The sequence below is a fragment of the Leptosomus discolor genome, chromosome Z (assembly GCF_034619465.1).
Source record: "Leptosomus discolor isolate bLepDis1 chromosome Z, bLepDis1.hap2, whole genome shotgun sequence".
Classification (NCBI taxonomy): Eukaryota; Metazoa; Chordata; class Aves; order Leptosomiformes; family Leptosomidae; genus Leptosomus; species Leptosomus discolor.
Genome location: NC_141419.1, coordinates 69203102 through 69222508, shown reverse-complemented (window position 1 = coordinate 69222508; position 19407 = coordinate 69203102). Strand labels below are relative to the sequence as shown.

Genomic DNA, 19407 nt, shown 5'->3' with positions numbered 1-19407 from the left:
AATTGATTGCTAGAAAGTTAGGTTTACTAAAGGTTAGAGAGTCTGGCAGACATATAGATAAAAGCAGAAGATAGTTTGCAGTCAGGTATTACAAATAGATCCTCCCTTTGTCAAGTTAAGATTTTCTTCCTTGCAAAATTAATCTCCTGAACAAGTCAGTCTGTCAGTAATGTAGTATTTGTTGTACTAGAAAGGTTTTATAACCTGCTCCAAAATGGAAACAAAATTAATCCAAAGTACTCCCTTTTCTCCATAGTAAAACTAGTTTTGTAGAAGGTAATACCAAGTTATAATTAGATGCTCGCAGCTGTTACTTCAAGTGTGTGGCCTCCATCCCAGTGGTGCTTGCATGCCTCCCAGTTGATTAAAAATAGAAATAGCTGTGGTAGAAATAGCATTAGAAATTGTTCGGCTAGCATAATGCTAGTATGTATGCAAAAGAACATTACTGAAATGTAAAGTTAGTCGTAAGACTGGTTAAATTAGTGGACATACATTCTCATTTAGGTGTGGGATGTCTGCATAGTGTGGACACAAAAAAAGAGGTGGAGTGGGACTAAATTATGGGCTAGAATTTGAAATGTTTACCAAGAACTAGGGTGGGGGGAAACCAGTGTTGAGAGGTATTTCAACCATACTGAGGTAAGATTTGTGTCATCAAAAAGACAGGGTTTTTTTTTGTCTCCCAGAGAACTATTCTATTCTGCCTGTACTTAATCTTCACTATGAAATTACCATGGAAAATACATTGGTGCTTTCCTTTGCTTGAATATCTAGTGACATGACTGCAGGAAAGGTGAAGGCTGCTGGACTTAGCCTGCCAGGTGACTCATATAAATCAGTATAAGAGCTAAGAGGAATTTTTTATACTGCTCCCTATTGCAGACTCTAGAATTGGGTTGCCTCCTGCTGGCTTATAAACAGTTAGAAAGCGTAGAGAAGAAGGAACGGTTGTCTACTCTTCAGCTTTTGTTTCGTGTTGAGTAGAGGCATAATGGAAGGTGTTTGTCCTAATCCTTTTTATCTTTTTTTTTTTATTTTTTTGGAGGGTCTTTGAGACTAGTCCCACAAGGAATCTCTGTGCCTTTGGAAACATTCACATTAATTAGTAGATATTTCATGACAGAAACTTGCAGACAAACATACTAGGTAGAGGTATAAATTTGAGTAACCTTCACTTATCCTGTTAGACCTTATTAAGACAGTGTAAATAGGATTATCAGTCAAAGGCAAAAGGGAATTTAAAAAATGTAATGCTTGCACAAACTTAATACAGTTGCTGATGTGATTTACGGTAGTTTGACTTGGAACAATCTGTCTGCCATATTGGACAAGGAGGCACATGAAATTGGCTATAAAATGACAATAAACCAAAAGATTATCTGAGTCCTAATCTCAATTTACCTAGAATGTTAGTAGTCTAAACAAGTACTATAAAATATACCTGACTTTATTACTAGCAGATACAGAGAGACCAAGTAATGATATAAATTGTGGAAAAGGATTTATCACTGTTAAATTTTTGCTTTCTGTAGGTAAGGGTTGTCTGTCCACTGCGTTTTTTAGCTGAAAACCTTGCCGAGGTTTTCATGTCAGGAGTTCACAAATTCTTGTACATTGTGGTCCAGCAGTGGTCTAGTAATTTATTTGGTCAAGGATTTTTCCAGTAAAATTGTCAGTATTAAGAAGCTGGAGTTGTGCTTCAAGGTGGTCTTTGCTAGACATGAGCCTTCTTCCTGCATCAGAGGTTTTAGACTGGTGAATGTTGCAGCAGATGTATCTGTTGTTGCACACGTTTTGAGACTTAGGGATGAAATGAAAGGTAGCAGACTAATGTTTGTGTTGTGATCCCTTTCTGAAAGAAGAGAATACTTAAAAAGAGCATTCAAATCCCCGAAGAAAAATTACCTTTCTCCCTGTCTTCCCTGCAGTGGATACTCAAAATTGAGGATGCAGCTCATTAGAGAGCCTGGTTACGATCAGCAGGGAGAGCAGTATATTATCAATAAGGATTGTGGGATTTTTGCCTTCTTGTCTTCAGAGAGGTTGAAATAATTTTTCTTGCTTTGGAGTGTCGACTAATAATTGAAGATTCATGCAACAGCTTGTGGGAGGGGGGTTCTCGTGCCACCACATAGGAAAAGGAGTAGTGACAGTAGCCTTTTGCAGTTGAGTAGCAAGTGTGGCAAACCAGCAGGAGATGAGGTAGGAAATGTGTTGAGAAGGCCCATGAAGAGCGATGTTTAGGTTTATAATAGTGGCAAAAACAAAGGATCATGAGAATGTGGCTCCGTAAGCTGGAGTGGCAGGCACTAGTGTGAGTGTTTCAAATTTTTCAGGGCATTTAAAGACCTGTAGGAAATAATCAAATTTTGGCTTGTTCAGAGAAACATGTCCACAGTTTTGAAGTGAATAAATAAAGCTTAGCATTTTGACTAAGCTATTTTCACAAATAGGGTTAATATTTACCTTGCTGGTCTCCAGACAGTCTCAATTTTTCCAGTGTGACCCTTGCTCTAGAACTTGAACCTTTCTTCCACATCAGTGGAGTATATTGCTAGTAAGCTGTTGGATCAGCTGAACCAATCACATTTGAATTTATAAATACTGATTAAAATGTCAACGTTAAGCAAAATCTCTAATTTTGAGGCCTTTAATGGCATAAAGGGCAGAAGATATGGAATCATTAACAGAATAAATACAAATTAGCTTTTTTCTGCAAAAGAGGTATTTCTGTTGTCTGTTGAAAGTGGAAAAAGTAGTGTTTCACCACTGCTATGTGTTTTTTTTCTGGGGAAAAGGGAGTTATTTGTGCCCTTTGTTCCTAGCCTGCCCAGGAGCAGGAATCTCTTTACCTTTGTGTGTGAAGAGCAGCTGCAGAGCTCAACTGTATGGGTCCTAGAGTGACGGGCACTAGGGGCACAAGAGTGCCTTGGCAACTCTTGTGACTCGGTTCCTATGATTAACATGGCTTAAAGCTTAGTTCCAGTGTACTTTTCCCTTTCGGCATATATGGTCTTTTCCAGCTGATTATTGTGAATGTGTCAAGGTAGAGCAAGGCCTGTGTTTTGCTAGTGATAATCAGACTCAGAAAAAAGAATAAACATGTTTGGACTTTTTTAACCGTTTCTATCCTGTGCAAAATGACTAACAAAAACTGTTGCAATCAAAGCCTCTTTTATGCTGACTGATTTCAACAAAGTTTAGCAGCAGCTGCTGAACACACTTATTGTATTATACAAAACGTTGTATAATAGAACACATGATCTGCAGCTAGGGAAAGGAAGGCAGCTAGATCCCTGTGGGCATAATGGACTCCGGCAACTGTGTTGTCAAGAAGTGCTGAAGCTGGCTGCTTGCTTTTTTCTTTTGCTTTTTTTAATAGTAGGCAAAATCCTGTGTAGGTATGACCATGTAAAAACCACTGGGTTTTGTTTGATGAAGTAACCTAGAGAATCAAAGAGAACATAGAGAAATCATTGGCTTTAGTCAAAGTGGATTCAGGATTTTCCAATTCTGATAAGCTGTATCATTGTTTGTATTTGTTCAGCTGAAGAGTTGTACCAGCAGCTGGCATTTATGTCTTGTGTGATTTATCCCCCCTGCCCCCCGGCCCGCACTTTTTCCCTTGCTATACAATAGCAGTCTTAAACTCTGAAGACTGGAATATTTGTGTGAAGTTGGTAGCTGGAATATGTTCAGTGTTGGTGTTTCAAACATTTTGCAGCCTATGCGTCTTCTTCATTAGTCATGTGGTAATGTGGTACTTTGCCAAGGGGTGAAATAGACTGTACGATAGAAGATCAGAATGGAGCATGGATCTTGTAACACTGTGTTACATTGAATGATCTTGTGTCCTTTGAGGTGGAAAATTCATTCAGAATTTTTAGGCTTTTTTGTTGAAGAAACATGGTTCTTTATTGATTTTTAAAAAATTGAGTTAAGAATGCAACATGCTAGGCAAGAAACAAAACCTAAAGTAATATTTTTCTACTATATTTTACTAGGAAGTATTTGAAAGAAGTAGAGACCAGACCACTAGAAAATGAATACAAAGATTTGCTGAGTTAAAGTTGGCAACAGTGAAATTGCTGTCTTTCAAAAGGGTTCGTGCTTCTTATTAAAGGGAGTTTTGACCTTTTACTAATTACCGTAGCTGCTCTCAAACTAGGCTATGCTGCATTATAGTTGTAAGGAAGTGGAGTTGATGTGTTCAGCCACTGCTTCTTTTAACTGAAAACTTGACATATAGCAGAGATAATGTTATTAAGCATAGTCTGAATAATTCTTAACTGCATTACTGTTTCTGATTTGACCAGTAGGTTACTGATACAGTATCTGGGTTTTCTTTTGGTTGATCTGGTATGTCACTGAAGCATTGAGTATTTATACGTTCAGTTGGTGCAACTTAGACATGCCAATAAGCACCTTTTTTTTTGTTGTTACTGTTTTGGATTTTTTTTTTAAATTGGCATTTCTCCCTCTTATTTTCTGCATAGATGAATTTTATTCCCATAAAGGATTTGTTTGTAGTACTGATTTTTTTTTTTTTTTCTTTCTTCTGGCCAAGTCAATTTGATTATTGTTTTTTCTCTTTTCGAGGTAAATAAAGATACTCAAAACTTCTTCCAGTGACTGACTCCTGTAGTATTCTTTCTTGTCAGAGAATATCTTTGCCTACCAGGCATTATGTTAGATTCTTGCTGCTGTCTCTGAAGAAACCATTATGGTACTTGGTCTACTTTTTTTTTTTTTTTTTTTTTTTAAAAAAAAAAAAAGCTAGTTATGGCCTGTGCATTCTGGTGTGGGAGTTCTTTGACTTCTGTTAATCTGTTTAAAAATTTAGTTGAGAGTGTCATTTATATTGTGTCTCTTAAACAATGTAACTCTCTCTGAGCAAGTTCTGGTTGCTAAATGTTAGTACTGATCCCATATCTGGAAAGAGTTCAGGCTATAGCGTGGTTCATATGAAAATCATTACTGTTAAAGCATGGAATCATTCTGAAATGTTTCACCTTCTTTCGTAGGAATCTATGTTTTTCAATGCTATAAGAAAGTTTTTAGAAGAATACTAGGTAAAGCAAAACACGTTTAACTGCTATTTACTTAGTTGAGTCTAGGCTGTTATAAATCCTAATGTTGTATCTGGTTCATCTGTAGGAAAACACAAATAGATTATTAAAATTGCTTCTGTATTGTACATGATAAAGCAATTTGATTTCTTTTTATTGTATGTTTTTTATGTGTAGCCTGTTTGGCATTCTTTTTGGTCCAGTTAATTTGCATTTAAATTGATAATGCCTAGCTTTAAGTAGGCACCTGGGTATTCCTTTTACATCAGGTTTCAGAATCTGTAGAGCTGATGCACAGACATGTTTCTGCTTTGAAAGATGCAGTCAGCAGTGCCTGTAACAAATGCAGGGAAGTTAACTGAGGAGATAAAAATTAATTATATAGAACACAGAATTTGAATTGGTCAAAATGTGACCTTTTCTGGTTAAATCTAAGCTTAAGTGCCTCTTTACCTGTATCTCCTGCTAAAATCTGCAGTAGTTGGTGCTAATTTGTGACATCAAATTCATTATTTACAAAGTTGGGTTTTATTTTGTGTTTGGGGATGTGAGGGTGGTAGGTTACCATGCGGAATAACATCTTTATATGTTGAAATGCACAGCTAAAAAATACTTAAAAGAAGCCTTGTCTTCTGTGTCAAGGAGCGTTCTGCAGATGCTGCTGGAAAAACGTGAATGGAGTCTTCCCTGAGTAGAAGTAACTACCTTCCAGAGCTTGCCAATGCAGAAGTGGCAACTTTCATTCATGAAAAAGCTTGCAAAGAGATGACCTTTGATTTAATTGTTGAGGGTACACACTAAGCAAAAACGCTGGTGAACTGGTGGCTGCATCTGAGTGACTAGAAATAATATGAAAGTCTTCAACTGAAAGGCAGAACATCAGACTTCACTGTAAGGCATTAATGATGCCTAGCTCCTTGGCAGCCAGTGTGGAAAGGGAAAGACAGTGATTTTAACTGGAACTTAAGTTACCAGTGAAGAAGGTTACCTGATCTCGAAGGGAGAACAATTTTATAGTTACCCGTTTTGTAAGAAATCAGATCTGAGTGAGAACGCCTTGACTGACAGAGAAATAGCTGAACACCTTTCCACACCTTTTTGAAAATCAGTTAATCCTATCTTGAACTGGAAATTTTAAAGTCAGTAGCCACTCTTAAAATTCAACCCTAGTGTAATAGAAAACCTTTTCTGAGGCAGAGGCTTACTGTTCTTGGAACTAGGAAACATTGTAAGTTGTTAGAAGACAAAGGACATCATTGGCAGAGAAACAAAATTATAGCAGGAGAGACACATTTGGTGTGAGATACTAACACTCAGCATTTGAGGCAGCTGATCTGTCTCCACACTAAGTCCCTCGGTAATGTGCTCTGTGAATTTGGAGAATGAATGTTGGCAAAGATGGAAGCAATCAAATAAAAAGCAAACCTGCCACTGCCTTCACTTAGAAGGTATTTAGAATGGATTAATACAATGGCTTGATACATTAATCTTATAAAGAGGTCAAGATTAGCTTGTAAAAAGCTCTTGCAGAGTGCAGCCTCTTTCCTTGATAGATCAGAACAATCCTATACTGTGTGATTTGCCCTGCTTTTTTTTCCTTATTCCCACATCCAAATGCAAGATCTACTGTCATCTCCCAACATTTTTCAGCAAAAATGTAGTAATTGCTTAAGAAGAAATTCCTTTAAATTCATCCCTCAAAGCAGTAACTCTTGCTGTCAGTGATTAGAAGAAGGTGAATTATGTCCCATTGCTGATTTTTTTTCTTCCTACTGTTATTAATGCAGCGTTAATGTTACAATGTTAACTTATTCTTAATGCGGTGTATTAAGGTCTAACACATGTTACCAGAAAACCCTCAGATGCCTGCCGCCTATGAGGGATGAGAGCAACAGTGTAAAAAAACCCTTATCACACTTAACACCTCCCCTGCTGAGGAATGCGTTACTGAAATTTGAGTTGAAAAGGTTCGTTTTTTCAGACTACTTCATGGCAAATGAAAACACTGAAAGATAAGACTTTTTGAATACTTGAACATTGTGATTGTTGTTGGAAGATGAAGCAAATTTACTGTGGTTCTAAAATCAACCTGTATTGCCAACAGTAGGTACGTCTTTAGCAGCTTATGAATGTGTCAGCTTTTTATTGATTCTTTTATTGTACCCAGCAATAAGGTAATGGTATGTTTTCTTCCTCCCATACAGGGGAGGAAATGAAATATTTTATATTTTTTGTAATTTGCCGGTAATATTTACAAGAAATTAGATTAAGTTAGTGTTTTGTAAGTCACCTCTGTCATTTAAACCTTTTTATATAGTTCTGTTATTTAAAACATGTTCCTAGTTAGTGGGGTGAAGACTTTGACCCAGAGTAAAGTTCAGTGTGCTTTATTTAGTCAGTGTTGTTTTCTATAAGGCTGGATATCTGGACTCTGGTGCATTGACTGAACTTGTCCGTACTGAAGTGTCTTTTAGATGTGTAGGACCAGAAGAAGAATCACAATTACTGAAATAATAAAAAAGCTTGTAAAACTATGTTAATGATAGTAAAATGCACAGAGTATCGAGTTTGGACAGAGTAATGATAGCTGCAATTAAATTTAGTACACATGGGTCTTAATGCAATGTTACAGCAATTAAGTCTGCTTTATGTTACTGCAGTGGAATGAAACAGCCCTAAAACCAGCCCAACTCGAACTGGCCAAAGGAGGATTCCATGTAGTGCAAGGGTAAAAGAGCATAGCGTTGTCTGTTGTCCTCTGGGGCAGAGCTGGTGCCTGAGAACCATGGAGAGTAGTAGTGCAGGCATTTTTTTCTCTTTTTAGTACTCCAAGGACTTGCCTGCTAAGTACATGATCTGAAGGTATTGCCACCACTAAGTTTTACTTTTAGTGGTCTGTATGTGTTGGATGCTGTGCAGAGGAACTAGGACAGCTGGACTTTTGAGTCTGTTGTCTTGAGGCTTTCAGAAAGGAAACAGTGCAATGCCAGAAAACAGTGAAGTCCTTACAAATCGTTTGTAGTGTAACAGTGATCTGAGCTGGAGCATTGGAAGCCTGAAGAACTGAGTGATTTTTAGTTATGGTATCATTCAGTGCTTCCCTGTTTTCAGTGGCTGTGAGTAAAAGAACTGGGAGAAATGAAGTAAAAATGGCATCTTTAGCTTTTGAATGGTACAGTTATTTTTTATGTACCTAGGAAATAAATTATTTCTCTCATCTAAGCTATAGGCTAGCCCCATGTAGAGCATGTTTACACTTTCCCTGCCTGCTCTGTGTAGACCCAGCTGTGGAGCTCTGCTGTACTATTACAAAGCTAGCATAATGTTGGTGAGCCTTCTCTGGAGTAAGAAAGTCTGTACTGACACAGCTGATAATCTGATAATTTCTTCAGGTTGTGCAAAATTTCTTTGGGGCAGGTGAGTGCTAAGTGACACTAAAAAGTCATGTAGGAGCTGTAAAAATTCAGCCTGATCTGTGACAGAAAAACAAGCTTCAGTTTACTATGTTGGGTGGGGTTTTTTCTTTCCTTTTTTTTTTTTTTTTTTTTCCCTCTTTTGAAGATACTCAAGCTGGATAAGCATGAGAGAAATGGCCTTGAGTTTTAACATCACTGCTGTGATATATAGGAAAAATTAGGGTATAGATAGTTGTCACAAGTTGGGGCTGGGCCGGCCACTAACGAATGACAGATGCTCTCTGTTGATCCCTCTCCCTCCACAGAAGGGAAAGAGAGAACAAGGGAGAGAGGCTTACGGATCAGAAAAGAAAACTAGAACAGCTTTAATGAAACAATAACAATAATAAGAAAAGATAAATGATATTAATAAGAAAACAATTAAATATATACAAATATACATGGAAGCTGAACTGAAACACACACCACACCCCACCCCAACCTGATGACAGTTTGTCCCCACTGATGCTGCAGGGCTGGCACTGGGGCAGTCCCAGGCTGGACTCAGCAGCAGACAGGGATGGGATGCAGGAGTTGGATTCAGGGATGCATGGGTTGGGATCGCAGACAGAAGAACAGACACAGTCCTTCTTGGATGTTGGCCATCGAAGAAGAACTTAACCCTTGTGATCCCTCAGCTTTATACTGGCTATGATGTGTATGGGATGGAATACTCTATTGGTCACCTGTCCGTTTCGCTCCTCCCCGCAGGTGCGACCTTTCACGTTGCTCTGACCCTTTTCACTCTTGGCACCCCAACATGGAGCACAAGATTTAGCAGTGAGCTTGGTTGCTTACAGGAGCAAGTATAAGCAGGAGCCTCTCTGCACACCATTCCTTGGTACTAGCTATGAACATCAGGCCTTATCACTTCTAGAAGCAGTCACTGGAAAAACATGCTGCAGTTTTTTAGAAAGTGCAGTTACTTAGAAGAGACTTAACTGAAAAGTGAAATCACTGAACAGAATTACTTCTGGTTTAGATCAAACCAGCACAATAGTATCCAAAAAGGTTATTTATTTTATATCATTCCTAATCTTGTTTATGTGTGTACTGTTTTAAAATCCAGCCTTACAAATGCTCATATTTGCGGTGTTTTGTAAATCTTCCTGTATGAATTACATACCTAAGGTTTTGTTTCATTTTTTACTTTGTATGGGGGGGTTCTTTCTTGGCAGTTCTTAACATCTTTACCAGCAAGTCGGTACAGTGAATCATCTCTTACTGTGTAGTAAAAAGTAGTGTTTCAGAATGGCATGCATGAGAATGGGCCAAGAGATGAATGTGACTTCAAGTGTCTACAGAATGCAGTGTCTGTCATTTGCTGTACTGTTATAATGATAAACTGTAACTGAAACACTCTTGATTAAAAAAAAAAATAGACCTGAATCATAAGAAATTTAAAGTATGCTTTGCAACTCTGTTAAACGGGATGCAAAGCCAAGTATGATTCTTGCTTGTACACTTCAGCAGTTTTTCCACAACTATTGTGTGTTACAGTATGACAGTGCCTAGAATTACAAGTAAAGTTTTACATTAGAAATAGAACACAATGGCATTGTAAATATTAAAGAAAAAAACATACAAAGGGAAGTACGTGGGTTCTAAATTGCAGCTACGTTTTGTTCATGATTAATGTGACATTTTAAATTCAGAGGAATTACTCAGCTTCATAATGCAATATTGTATGCAGGTGTAACTGTTCTTTTGTATGTAAGCACATGTTATGCTAAAAGATGTTGTTTTAAATTGCAAATTCTGAACAGTTGCTGGAACTTCCTAGGAAGTGCCAGAATTTTGTAACCAAGGCCCCTAATTCTGCTCTGCTATGCCTTTGCGTTGTGATCTCTAATTACATTGTTTCACACTATTTTTTCCTGCCTCATTCAGTGAACAGGATGGGCGGTGCTCAGGAATTGAGCAGCTACTTGATATTTTAATCCTTATCATTCATTTAGCAGCCTGGGCTTTTATTTACTGCACACCATTTAAAAGTCTCTAAAGAATACGTAATTACTTGTTCCATTCTGGCCTTTTCTAAGGTGCCTGGCTGAACTATTTTTATCCATTCAATTGTATTTTCATGTGCATTTTCTGGTCAATACCTATAATTTTGTGCTATGTGAAACAAACATGTGCACATGCAGACACAGCATGCATATGTATATATAATATCATAGAACCACAGCATGGTTTGGGTTGGAAGTTCCAGTGCCCCAGCCACGGGCAAGGACACCTTCCACCAGACCAGGTTGCTCACAGCCCCATCCAGCCTGGCCTTGAACACGGCCAGGAAGGGGGCAGACACAGCTTCTCTGGGCAACCTGTCACCACCCTCACAGTAAAGAATTTTGTAGAATCATAGAATGTTTTAGGGTTGGAAACAACCTTTAAAGGTCATCTAGTTCAACCCCCCTGCAATGAGCAGACACATCTTCAGCTAGATTGGGTTGCTCAAAGCTCCGTCTCTTCGCACACTTGCGCTCACTACTGGTATTGTAGAAGTTTTTATTAGTGCCCCCCCAGCCTTAAACATTCACATGTTGCTGCTGAGGAACCTGTATTGCAGTATTACTGGTAAACACACAGTCATAGAATCACAGAATGGTTTGAGTTAGAAGTGAACTCAAAGATCATCTAGTTCCAACCACCCTGCCATGGCAAGGATACCTCCCACCAGACCAGGTTGCTCAAGGCTCCATCCAGCTTGGTCTTGAATACTTCCAGAGATGGAGCATCCACAACTTCCTTAGGCAACCTGTTCCAGTGTCTCCCCACCCTCAGGGTGAAGAACTTCTTCTTGTATCTAGTCTAAACCTGCCCTCTCCCAGCTTCCAACCATTACCCCTCGTCCGATCACTGCAGGCCCTTGTAAAATGTCCCTCCCCAGCCTTCCTGTAGGCCCCCTTCAGGTACTGGAAGGCCGCTGTAAGGTCTCCCTGGAGCCTTCTCTTTTCCAGGCTGAACAAGCCCAGTTCTCTCAGCCTGTCCCCGTAGGAAAGGTGTTCCAACCCTCTGACCATCTTGGTGTTGTCCCTCCTCTGGACTCTGTCCAGCAGCTCCATGTCTTTCTTGTGTTGGGGCTCCAGAGTTCAGCGCAGTGCTCCAGGTAGGGTCTCACGAGGGCAGACTAGAGGGGCAGAATCACCTCCCTCAACCTGCTGGCCACGCTTCTGTTGATGCAGCCCAGGATACAGTTGACTTTCTGGGCTGTGAGTGCACATTGCCGGCTCATGTTCATCCTGTCACCAGCATGCCCAAGTCCCTCTCCCCAGGGCTGCTCTCAATCCACTCATTTCCCAACCTATATCTGTGCTGGGGATTGCCCTGACCCAGGTGCAGGACCTTGCATTTGGCCTTGTTGAACTTCATGAGCTTTGCACAGGCCCACCTCTCCAGCCTGTCCAGCTCCCTCTGGATGCCCTCCCTTCCCTCCAGCGTGTGGACCTCACCACACAACTTGGTGTCATCAGCAAACTTGCTGAGGGTACACTCAATGCCACTGTCCATGTCACCGACAGAGATGTTAAGCAGCACTAATCCCAGTACCAATCCCCGAGGAACACCACTTGTCACTGGTCTCCACTCGGACATCGAGCCATTGATCGCAATTCTTTGAGTGCGACCTTCCAGCCAATTCCTTATCCACTGAGTGGTCCATCTGTCAAATCCACGTCTTTCCAATTTGGAGACCAGGATGTCGTGCGGGACAGTGTCAAAGGCTTTGCACAAGTCCGGATAGATGACATCACTTGCTCTTCCCTTGTCAATTGATGCTGTAACTCCATCATAAAAGACCACCAGATTCGTCAGGCGGGATTTTCCCTTGGTGAAGCCATGTTGGTTGCCACCAATCACCTCCACATTTTCCATGTGCCATAGCAGAGCCTTGAGGAGGATCTGCTGCATGATCTCGCCATGCACAGAGGTGAGGCTGACCGGCTTGTAGTTGCCCAGGTCTTCCTTTTTTCCCTTCCTGAAGATGCGGGTGATGTTTCTCCTTTTCCAGGCAGTGGGCACTTCACCAGGCTGCCAGGACTTCTCAAACATGATGGAAAGAGGCCTAGCAACTTGGTCTGCTAGTTCTCTCAGGACCCGTGGTTGGATCTCATCTGGTCCCATGGACATGTAGACCTTCAGGTTCTTTAGATAGTCATGACCTTGATCTTCCCTTACAGTGGGGGGATCTTCCTTCTCCCAGGCCTCGCCTTCGGCTTCTGCAACATGGACAGTGTGGCTAGAGCCCTTGCCGGTGAAGACTGAGGCAAATAAGTCATCGAGAACCTCAGCCTCCTCCATATCCCTTGTGACCAGGTTTTCTGTTTCCTTCCGGAGAGGGCCCACAGCTTCCCTAGTCTTCCTTTTATCACTGACATACCTATAAAAGCTTTTCTTGTTACCTTTGATGTCCCTGGCCATTCTGAATTCTATCTGGGCTTTAACTTTCCTTACCTGATCCCTGGCTGCTCCAACAACTTCTTTGTGTTCTTCCCGGTCTACCTGTCCTTTATTCCATGTTCTGTAAATTGTATTTTTGTCTTCAAGTGTGTCCAGGAGTTCCCTGGTCATCCACGCAGGCCTCCTGGCATTCTTGCCTGCCTTCCTCTGTATTGGAATGCATTGATCCTGGACTTGGAGGAGGCGGTCCTTGAATACGGACCAGCTTTCCTGGGCCCATCTCCCCTTCAGGGCTTCATCCTGTGGTGCTCCACTAAGCAGATCCCTGCAGAAGTCAAAGTCTGCTCTCTTGATGTCCAGGTTAGTGAGATTGCTGCGCAGTCACTTTGTTGCCTTGAGGATCTTGAGTTCTAACATTTCATGATCACTGCAGCCAAGGCTTCCTTTGAGCTTCATGTTAGCCACCAGCCCCTCCTTGTTGGTGAGAACAAGGTCCAGCATGGCACCCCTTCTTGTCAGTTCCTCTACCACCTGGAGAAGGAAATTGTCATTAATGCATTCCAGGAACCCCCTGGGTTGCTGGTGCCCTGCTGTGCGTTCCTTCCAACAGATGTCCGGCTGATTGAAGGGCCCCATGAGGACCAGGGCTTATGAACGTGAAGCTGCTCCTATCTCTATAGAGGGCCTTGTCTGCTTGGTCGTCCTGGTCAGGTGGCCTGTAGCAGACACCCCCTATGACATCACCTTCCCCTGCCTTTCCCCTGACCCATAAGCTCTCGGTCACTCTTCATCCATCCCCAGGCCAAGCTGCATGGATTCCAGCTGGTCCTTGACATAAAGGGCGACACCCCCTCCTCTTCTCCCCTGCCTGTCTTTCCTAAAGAGCCTATACCCATCTATTCCTACACTCCAGTCACAGAGGCTATCCCACCACGTCTCAGTGATGCCTGTAACATCATAGCCTTGCAGACGTGCGCACATCTCCTCATTTGTTCCCCATGCTCCGTGCATTTGCACAGAGGCATTTAAGTGGGCCCCCCATTGAAGCCAGCTTATCAGCTGGGATGCTTACTAGCTGGAATTCACCATCTTGTACTTGACTTACTTGCTTTCTTGCTAGCCTGTGATCCATCTCTGGGGCCAGGGCATCTTATTTCTGGCACTGGCCTCGAAGTGGGATGGATTGAGGATCCCCTCCCCCAGTAAATCTAGTTTAAAGCCCTCCTTACCAGACTGGCTAGCCTTTATCCAAAGATGTTCTCCCCCTTCTCTGAGAGATGCACCCCATCAGCCCCCAGGAGACCAAGTCTCTCAAAGTGAGTCCCATGGTCTCGGGCATGGCTGTGGCACCACTCCTTCAGCCATTCATTGGTTTTCCTGATTCTGTCGGGTCTTTCAGGCCCCTTGCCTTTGACTGGGAGGATTGATGGAAAGGTTACCTGGGCCCCCAAGTCCTTCACTGCCTCTCCTAGGGCTCTGTAATGCCCCTTGATGCTCTTGAGATTGCTTCTGGCTGTGTCACTGGTGCCCACATGAAACAGCAGCTATGGATAGTAGTCTGTGGGATGTACTAGATTTGGTAGGCTTTCTATGACATCCCTAATCCTAGCCCCCGGTAAGCAGCAAACCTCTCTAGCCAGTGGGTTGGGTTGGCAAATGGGAGCCTCAGTACCCCTCAAAAGAGAGTCTCCCACTACTATTACCTGTTGCTTTTTCTTGGTTGCACTAGTCTTTCCCAACTCTGAGCCACTGTCTATTTCATCCTTTTTTCCCTCTTCATTCTGCAGAGCCATGAAGTGGTTCAGCAGGGGCATCTCAGTCTTTGAGGGAGCTTTGAGCCTTCTTCCTCCTCCTGGATCTTAACCTGCATCAGTTCCCAATCTGCAGTATTATTGGTTTCCCCCTTTTTGGGTGTGCTGGTGGAAGAACTTCTGGCTCTTTGGCCAGAGGCTATGGTTCCACTGCTGCATTCCCCTGGATCTGGATCAACAATGGGTTCTGGTGGCAAGAAACACCTTGGTAGCAAACATCCTCTCACCATGGCATTCATAAACCATCCTGAATTCTGGGTCTCAATCTGATAAGTTCTGAACTTGTCATGGACTCCTTCAAGTGAGCACAGATTGGGGCAGGAGGTTCCTTGCACACATACAAGTAAGCATGCCCTTTGCCTGTAAGCAGCAGCGTCACAGGGTGCAGTGCATTCACATGAGACGTGATAAGCACAGATTCAGATTCTTCCTCTGTCCAGCTGGAAGCTGATAATTGTCCCGTGAGACTCCCATGATGCAGAAGATGGCCATGATTATACAGTTGTAGCAGGAAGTATTCACAACTCATCTCATTGATCTGCCTCATTTTGTTTAAAACGTGGAAATAGAAGTGGGGAGTGAATGACTCCATTACTTCTCCTAGGAGACCGAGGCTCCTAACACTGCTCCCATGAATGTGATGTACATTGTACAGCACACAGGGCACCTCGCCGAGAGAAAGGGACTCAAACTCTCCTCCTGGTACACCTTTGTCTGCTGCTCATGGCAATCTCCTGGGGTGTATGCATTGCTGTGCTTCAGCTGTTGATTTCAGCTCTTAAAAAGAAAAGATACGAACACGCGAGTTTGCAGGCAGCTGGTGAGTGGGTGGGTGCGCTCTCCCCAGTGGGAAGCCACAGGATGACATCCCAAAAATGGGTGCCTCTCCTCCTCAGAGAGTCAGAGACCCTAAACATCTCCTCACCCTTTGAGGCAGATCCGATCACGTTTTACCTTTTCTATACACAGCACAGAGAATGCAATTACCTAGTTCAGGGTTGTGAGTTCTACCAGGTAGGAAAGCACTCACAAATTAGACATCATGACTGTGATGTCTCCTTTGAGAGTCCCTCCTCCAGAGGGTAAGGGAGACAATTCCACTTCAGTGAGCTACAAAACAGACTCCAAAACTGGAACGGTTGTCAGAAGGCACATTGTACACAGATCCTCCTACCAACTCCTGCAAGAAAAGATTACCTCCTTTCAGCCAGAACAAAGAGCTATTAAGTGAGACAATGGGCCTGGCAGTATTGGTGAACCATCTGTCATCAAGTGTTAGACATTAGCAATATCTTTTTTAAGCCAAGCCAATAGAAGACCCCAGACACTGTTACAATGGCATGTAAGCACAGATTAAATGTGTCAGCCCGATTTTTGCTCTTTTTAACTCCTTCTGCTTGTTCTATTCTGTTATTGCTGCTTTCTGTAGCGACCCCAGAGCGTGCCAGGGCATGTGAATTTTGCACAATAATCATCAAAACTAACACTTTGCATCACATTTCATGCAAATGCGCTAGAGTTAGCTCCAGGGAGCAGCCTGGTTTGGTTTGAGGGCAGGCAACCGTAAGACTGATGACAAAGAGATATTTACCCCTCTGCACCCTATTCACCCAACTCCAAGGGACAGCTGTCCAGAACATCTGCATTAGCGTTCCACAGCCCAAATGTCAAAGACAAAGGAGGTCTGAGTCCCTGGTGCATACCTCTGCTAGCTGATAAGCAGCAAGCAGCCAACTTCAGGAGAAGAGATGTGAGATTAGACTGAGACACATAGCAACCTGAGAAGAGCAGATTTAGCCTCCTCTGCCCAGTCTGAGCACCCCACTCCGGAGATGGTTTGGTGGGTGAATGTCAAAATTCCTGCTCTGGTGTGTGCGTTGCACAGAGCAGTCCAAGCCAAAACAGTATAAAGAGCTAGAGAGCTACCTGGCTCTGCAGATTAAGCTCTGCAGTTTAAGCAGGAGTTGTCCTATATCTGGCTTATTTATTCCTTTCAGTTTCCAGCCCAAAAGCCTGATCCTAAAGCTTTAGTAAGTAAGTATTTTCTCTCCTGGACTAACAGGCTTTTGCAGTGCTGGGAGGGAGCTGAGTTTGGGTGAAATACTGGACATTTAAGGTATTTTGTTTTCCTAGAGGTAGTAAATCTACATAAAGCAGCACACTTGCCTGAAAGACTTACAGACCAGATCCAGTTTGATCGGAGACTGGGGAATTTTTCCTTCTGTGAAGGGGCTGATACCACCAAATGGCAAATTTTAGAAAGGGTTTTCATCCATCAGATTTAAAGGAGCACTCGCTCCTCACTAACTGCAAATGGTGAAGAAAAGTGGGTAGATTTCTGGGCAGCTGGGGTGAGAGGACAAACTTGGTCTGACTGTACCTTGCTTTGCCTCTGTACCAGGTCACTAGTGATAGCTACTTGTCATCCAGCTGGTCAGCAGGCCTTCTTACTGTGAGTGAAATCTTTTGATGGTCCCAGATCAGAGGGCTCTATATCACTGCTCACGATCCCATGATGCTTTTGTGGCACTTATAGCAGACGAGCTGAGAAAGAAACTAGTGTGATCTCGGTTCTTAGGGATTATTCCTGCAGGGCTCGAGCACACAGATTCACCTTGTCTGTCCTACAGGTGATGGACAGGGTGTTCATAGGCAAGCATTACACCTGGCTGAATTAGGAAACACTTCCGGTGCAGATGGAAAGCACTGCGTCTGAGCTGGGAGGTAGTAACTGAGAGAAGCCAAGTGCGGTGGGTAGTAAAACAGATTACTCATGGTTTGTACTTACCATTTGAAATAGTCTCAGAGAGTGCACATATGGTCAGGTTCTGCGTACTGAAGAGGAATGTTGGAGTTTCTGTGTGCCACTTCCCTGAGCTGAGCAGTCGTGGTTTCTAGCCAACAGGTTTGAGGTGTGTTAAGGCGAAGAGACCATAGGATCACAGAAAGCAGGTTTCAGGGCTGTCAGTCCAGCTTCTCTCACTGGCTGGAGATGCAAATTCAAAGACAAAGACAAACATAGATCGTTCAGTAAAACAAAACTGGAATAGAAGCCGGAGGGGCATTTATTGGTTGTTGTCACCTGACAGGAACAGAAATTATATGGAACAGGGACTTTGAGAACTTCAACCATATGACTGCATGACTGAACTGTACAAGGTGACTGATGTAGAGACTGATAAGTGTGATGGTAGCACGGATCATTGTGTGTGCAAAACAGATAAACAAGCTCTTACATGACCTGCCCTGGTCATTGTGAAGTTGTGCAATTTTCGTAGTACCTAGAAATGCAAATGAAGAAGGCACTCTGCTCCTCAAGATTTTTCCAGTGGCTGGTCCTTTGTAAAGCTCTGCCCAAGTTTTTGCAGGTGGGGTTGTCAAGAGCGTTCAGCTGTGGCCTCTTTCTTCAGCAAAAAAGTTAGTAGGAACATTTACAACTGCTTTCAGTGAACACCTTACAAAAGTCAACAAGAAACTGCAATTTCTTTCTAACATAAAGGTCATTTAGCATTGGATACAGGCATTTTCTTATGTCAGAGAAGCCAGACTGTCCTGTCCCAACATGCCCATCTTTTACCCAATAAAAACCATGATTGGTGTGACAAGACAAAAATTGCTAATAGACGAACAGCTATGCTCTGCCATTCTTCTGTGTGAAAACCCCTTTACCTCTTTTATCAGGGCAAAAGTCATTCCTTTGGCGGTAAGATCAACAGAAAACTCTGCGTTTTTCTTCCAACAGTTAAATTATTTCTTCCTAATATCTAATCTAAATTTATGCTTTTTCGGTTTGAAGCCATTATCCCTCGTCCCATCGCTATGCTCTCCGATCAAGAGTCCCTCCCCACCTTTCCTGTAGGCCACCTTGAAGTACTGGAAGGCTGTTAGAAGGTCTCCCTTGGGCTGAACAACCCCAACTCCCTCAGCCTGTCCTTGTAGGGGAAGTGCTCCAGCCCCCAATCGTCTGCATGGCTCTTGAGCAGGTCCATGCCTTTCCTGTGCTGGGGGCCCCAGAGCTGAACACAGCACTGCAGGTGGGGACTCCCCAGAGTGGAGTAGAGGGGGGAGAATCGCCCCCCTCGACCTACTGGCCATGTGTCTCTTGATACAGCCCAGGATGTGATTTGCTTTCTGTCTGTCTGCTACTGGTGGGATGGGAGGATTATGGTACTAGTCTTAAAAAGGCCATTTCCAATTAAAATGTTTTATTCCTAATGTGGTGTAACATTTTTCTGTTGCAGAAGGAGTTGAGCCTTCCAAGAAGAGGAAGTTTGTGAGTATATGAAGTTTTTTCTGTTGTGCTTACTAGTATAGTATGTAGTTTTGACAGTTTTTGAGCAGGCTAGTCTTCAGGACAGTTAAAATGAGAGTTAAATGTGGTAGCTGATGTGCCTTAAAATAGTTACAAAGAAATTAAGATTGTAAATGAAAACCTATGGGTTGTGCAGTGACCTTTTTTATGCCCATCTTCTAGAGGAGCTATTGTGAGGAGTTTCCAAAGTGATAAAAAGTTCTTATATTGAAGCTTTTGTTTTGTATTGAAGATTTTACTTGTTAAAAATCAAGGAAGAAATTTGGTTTCTTTGTGAATGATGTAAATGGAACTCGACACATAAGTCAAACTGTGTCCTTAAGAAGTTCTGTGATCAGACCTGTGGATGAAAAGGTAGG

The 19407-nt window shown here is 42.4% G+C and overlaps 1 protein-coding gene across 3 annotated transcripts in view; it reads left to right on the top strand.

The window, feature by feature from the left end:
- MAST4 (microtubule associated serine/threonine kinase family member 4) overlaps positions 1 to 19407 on the top strand; it is a 303723-nt gene that overhangs the window by 129415 nt on the left and 154901 nt on the right. For all 3 annotated transcript variants that reach the window (XM_086480573.1, XM_086480572.1, XM_086480571.1), the window contains one exon: positions 18978 to 19009. In XM_086480573.1, the coding sequence (XP_086336699.1) occupies positions 18978 to 19009 (32 nt within the window). The remainder of the gene's footprint in view (positions 1 to 18977; positions 19010 to 19407) is intronic.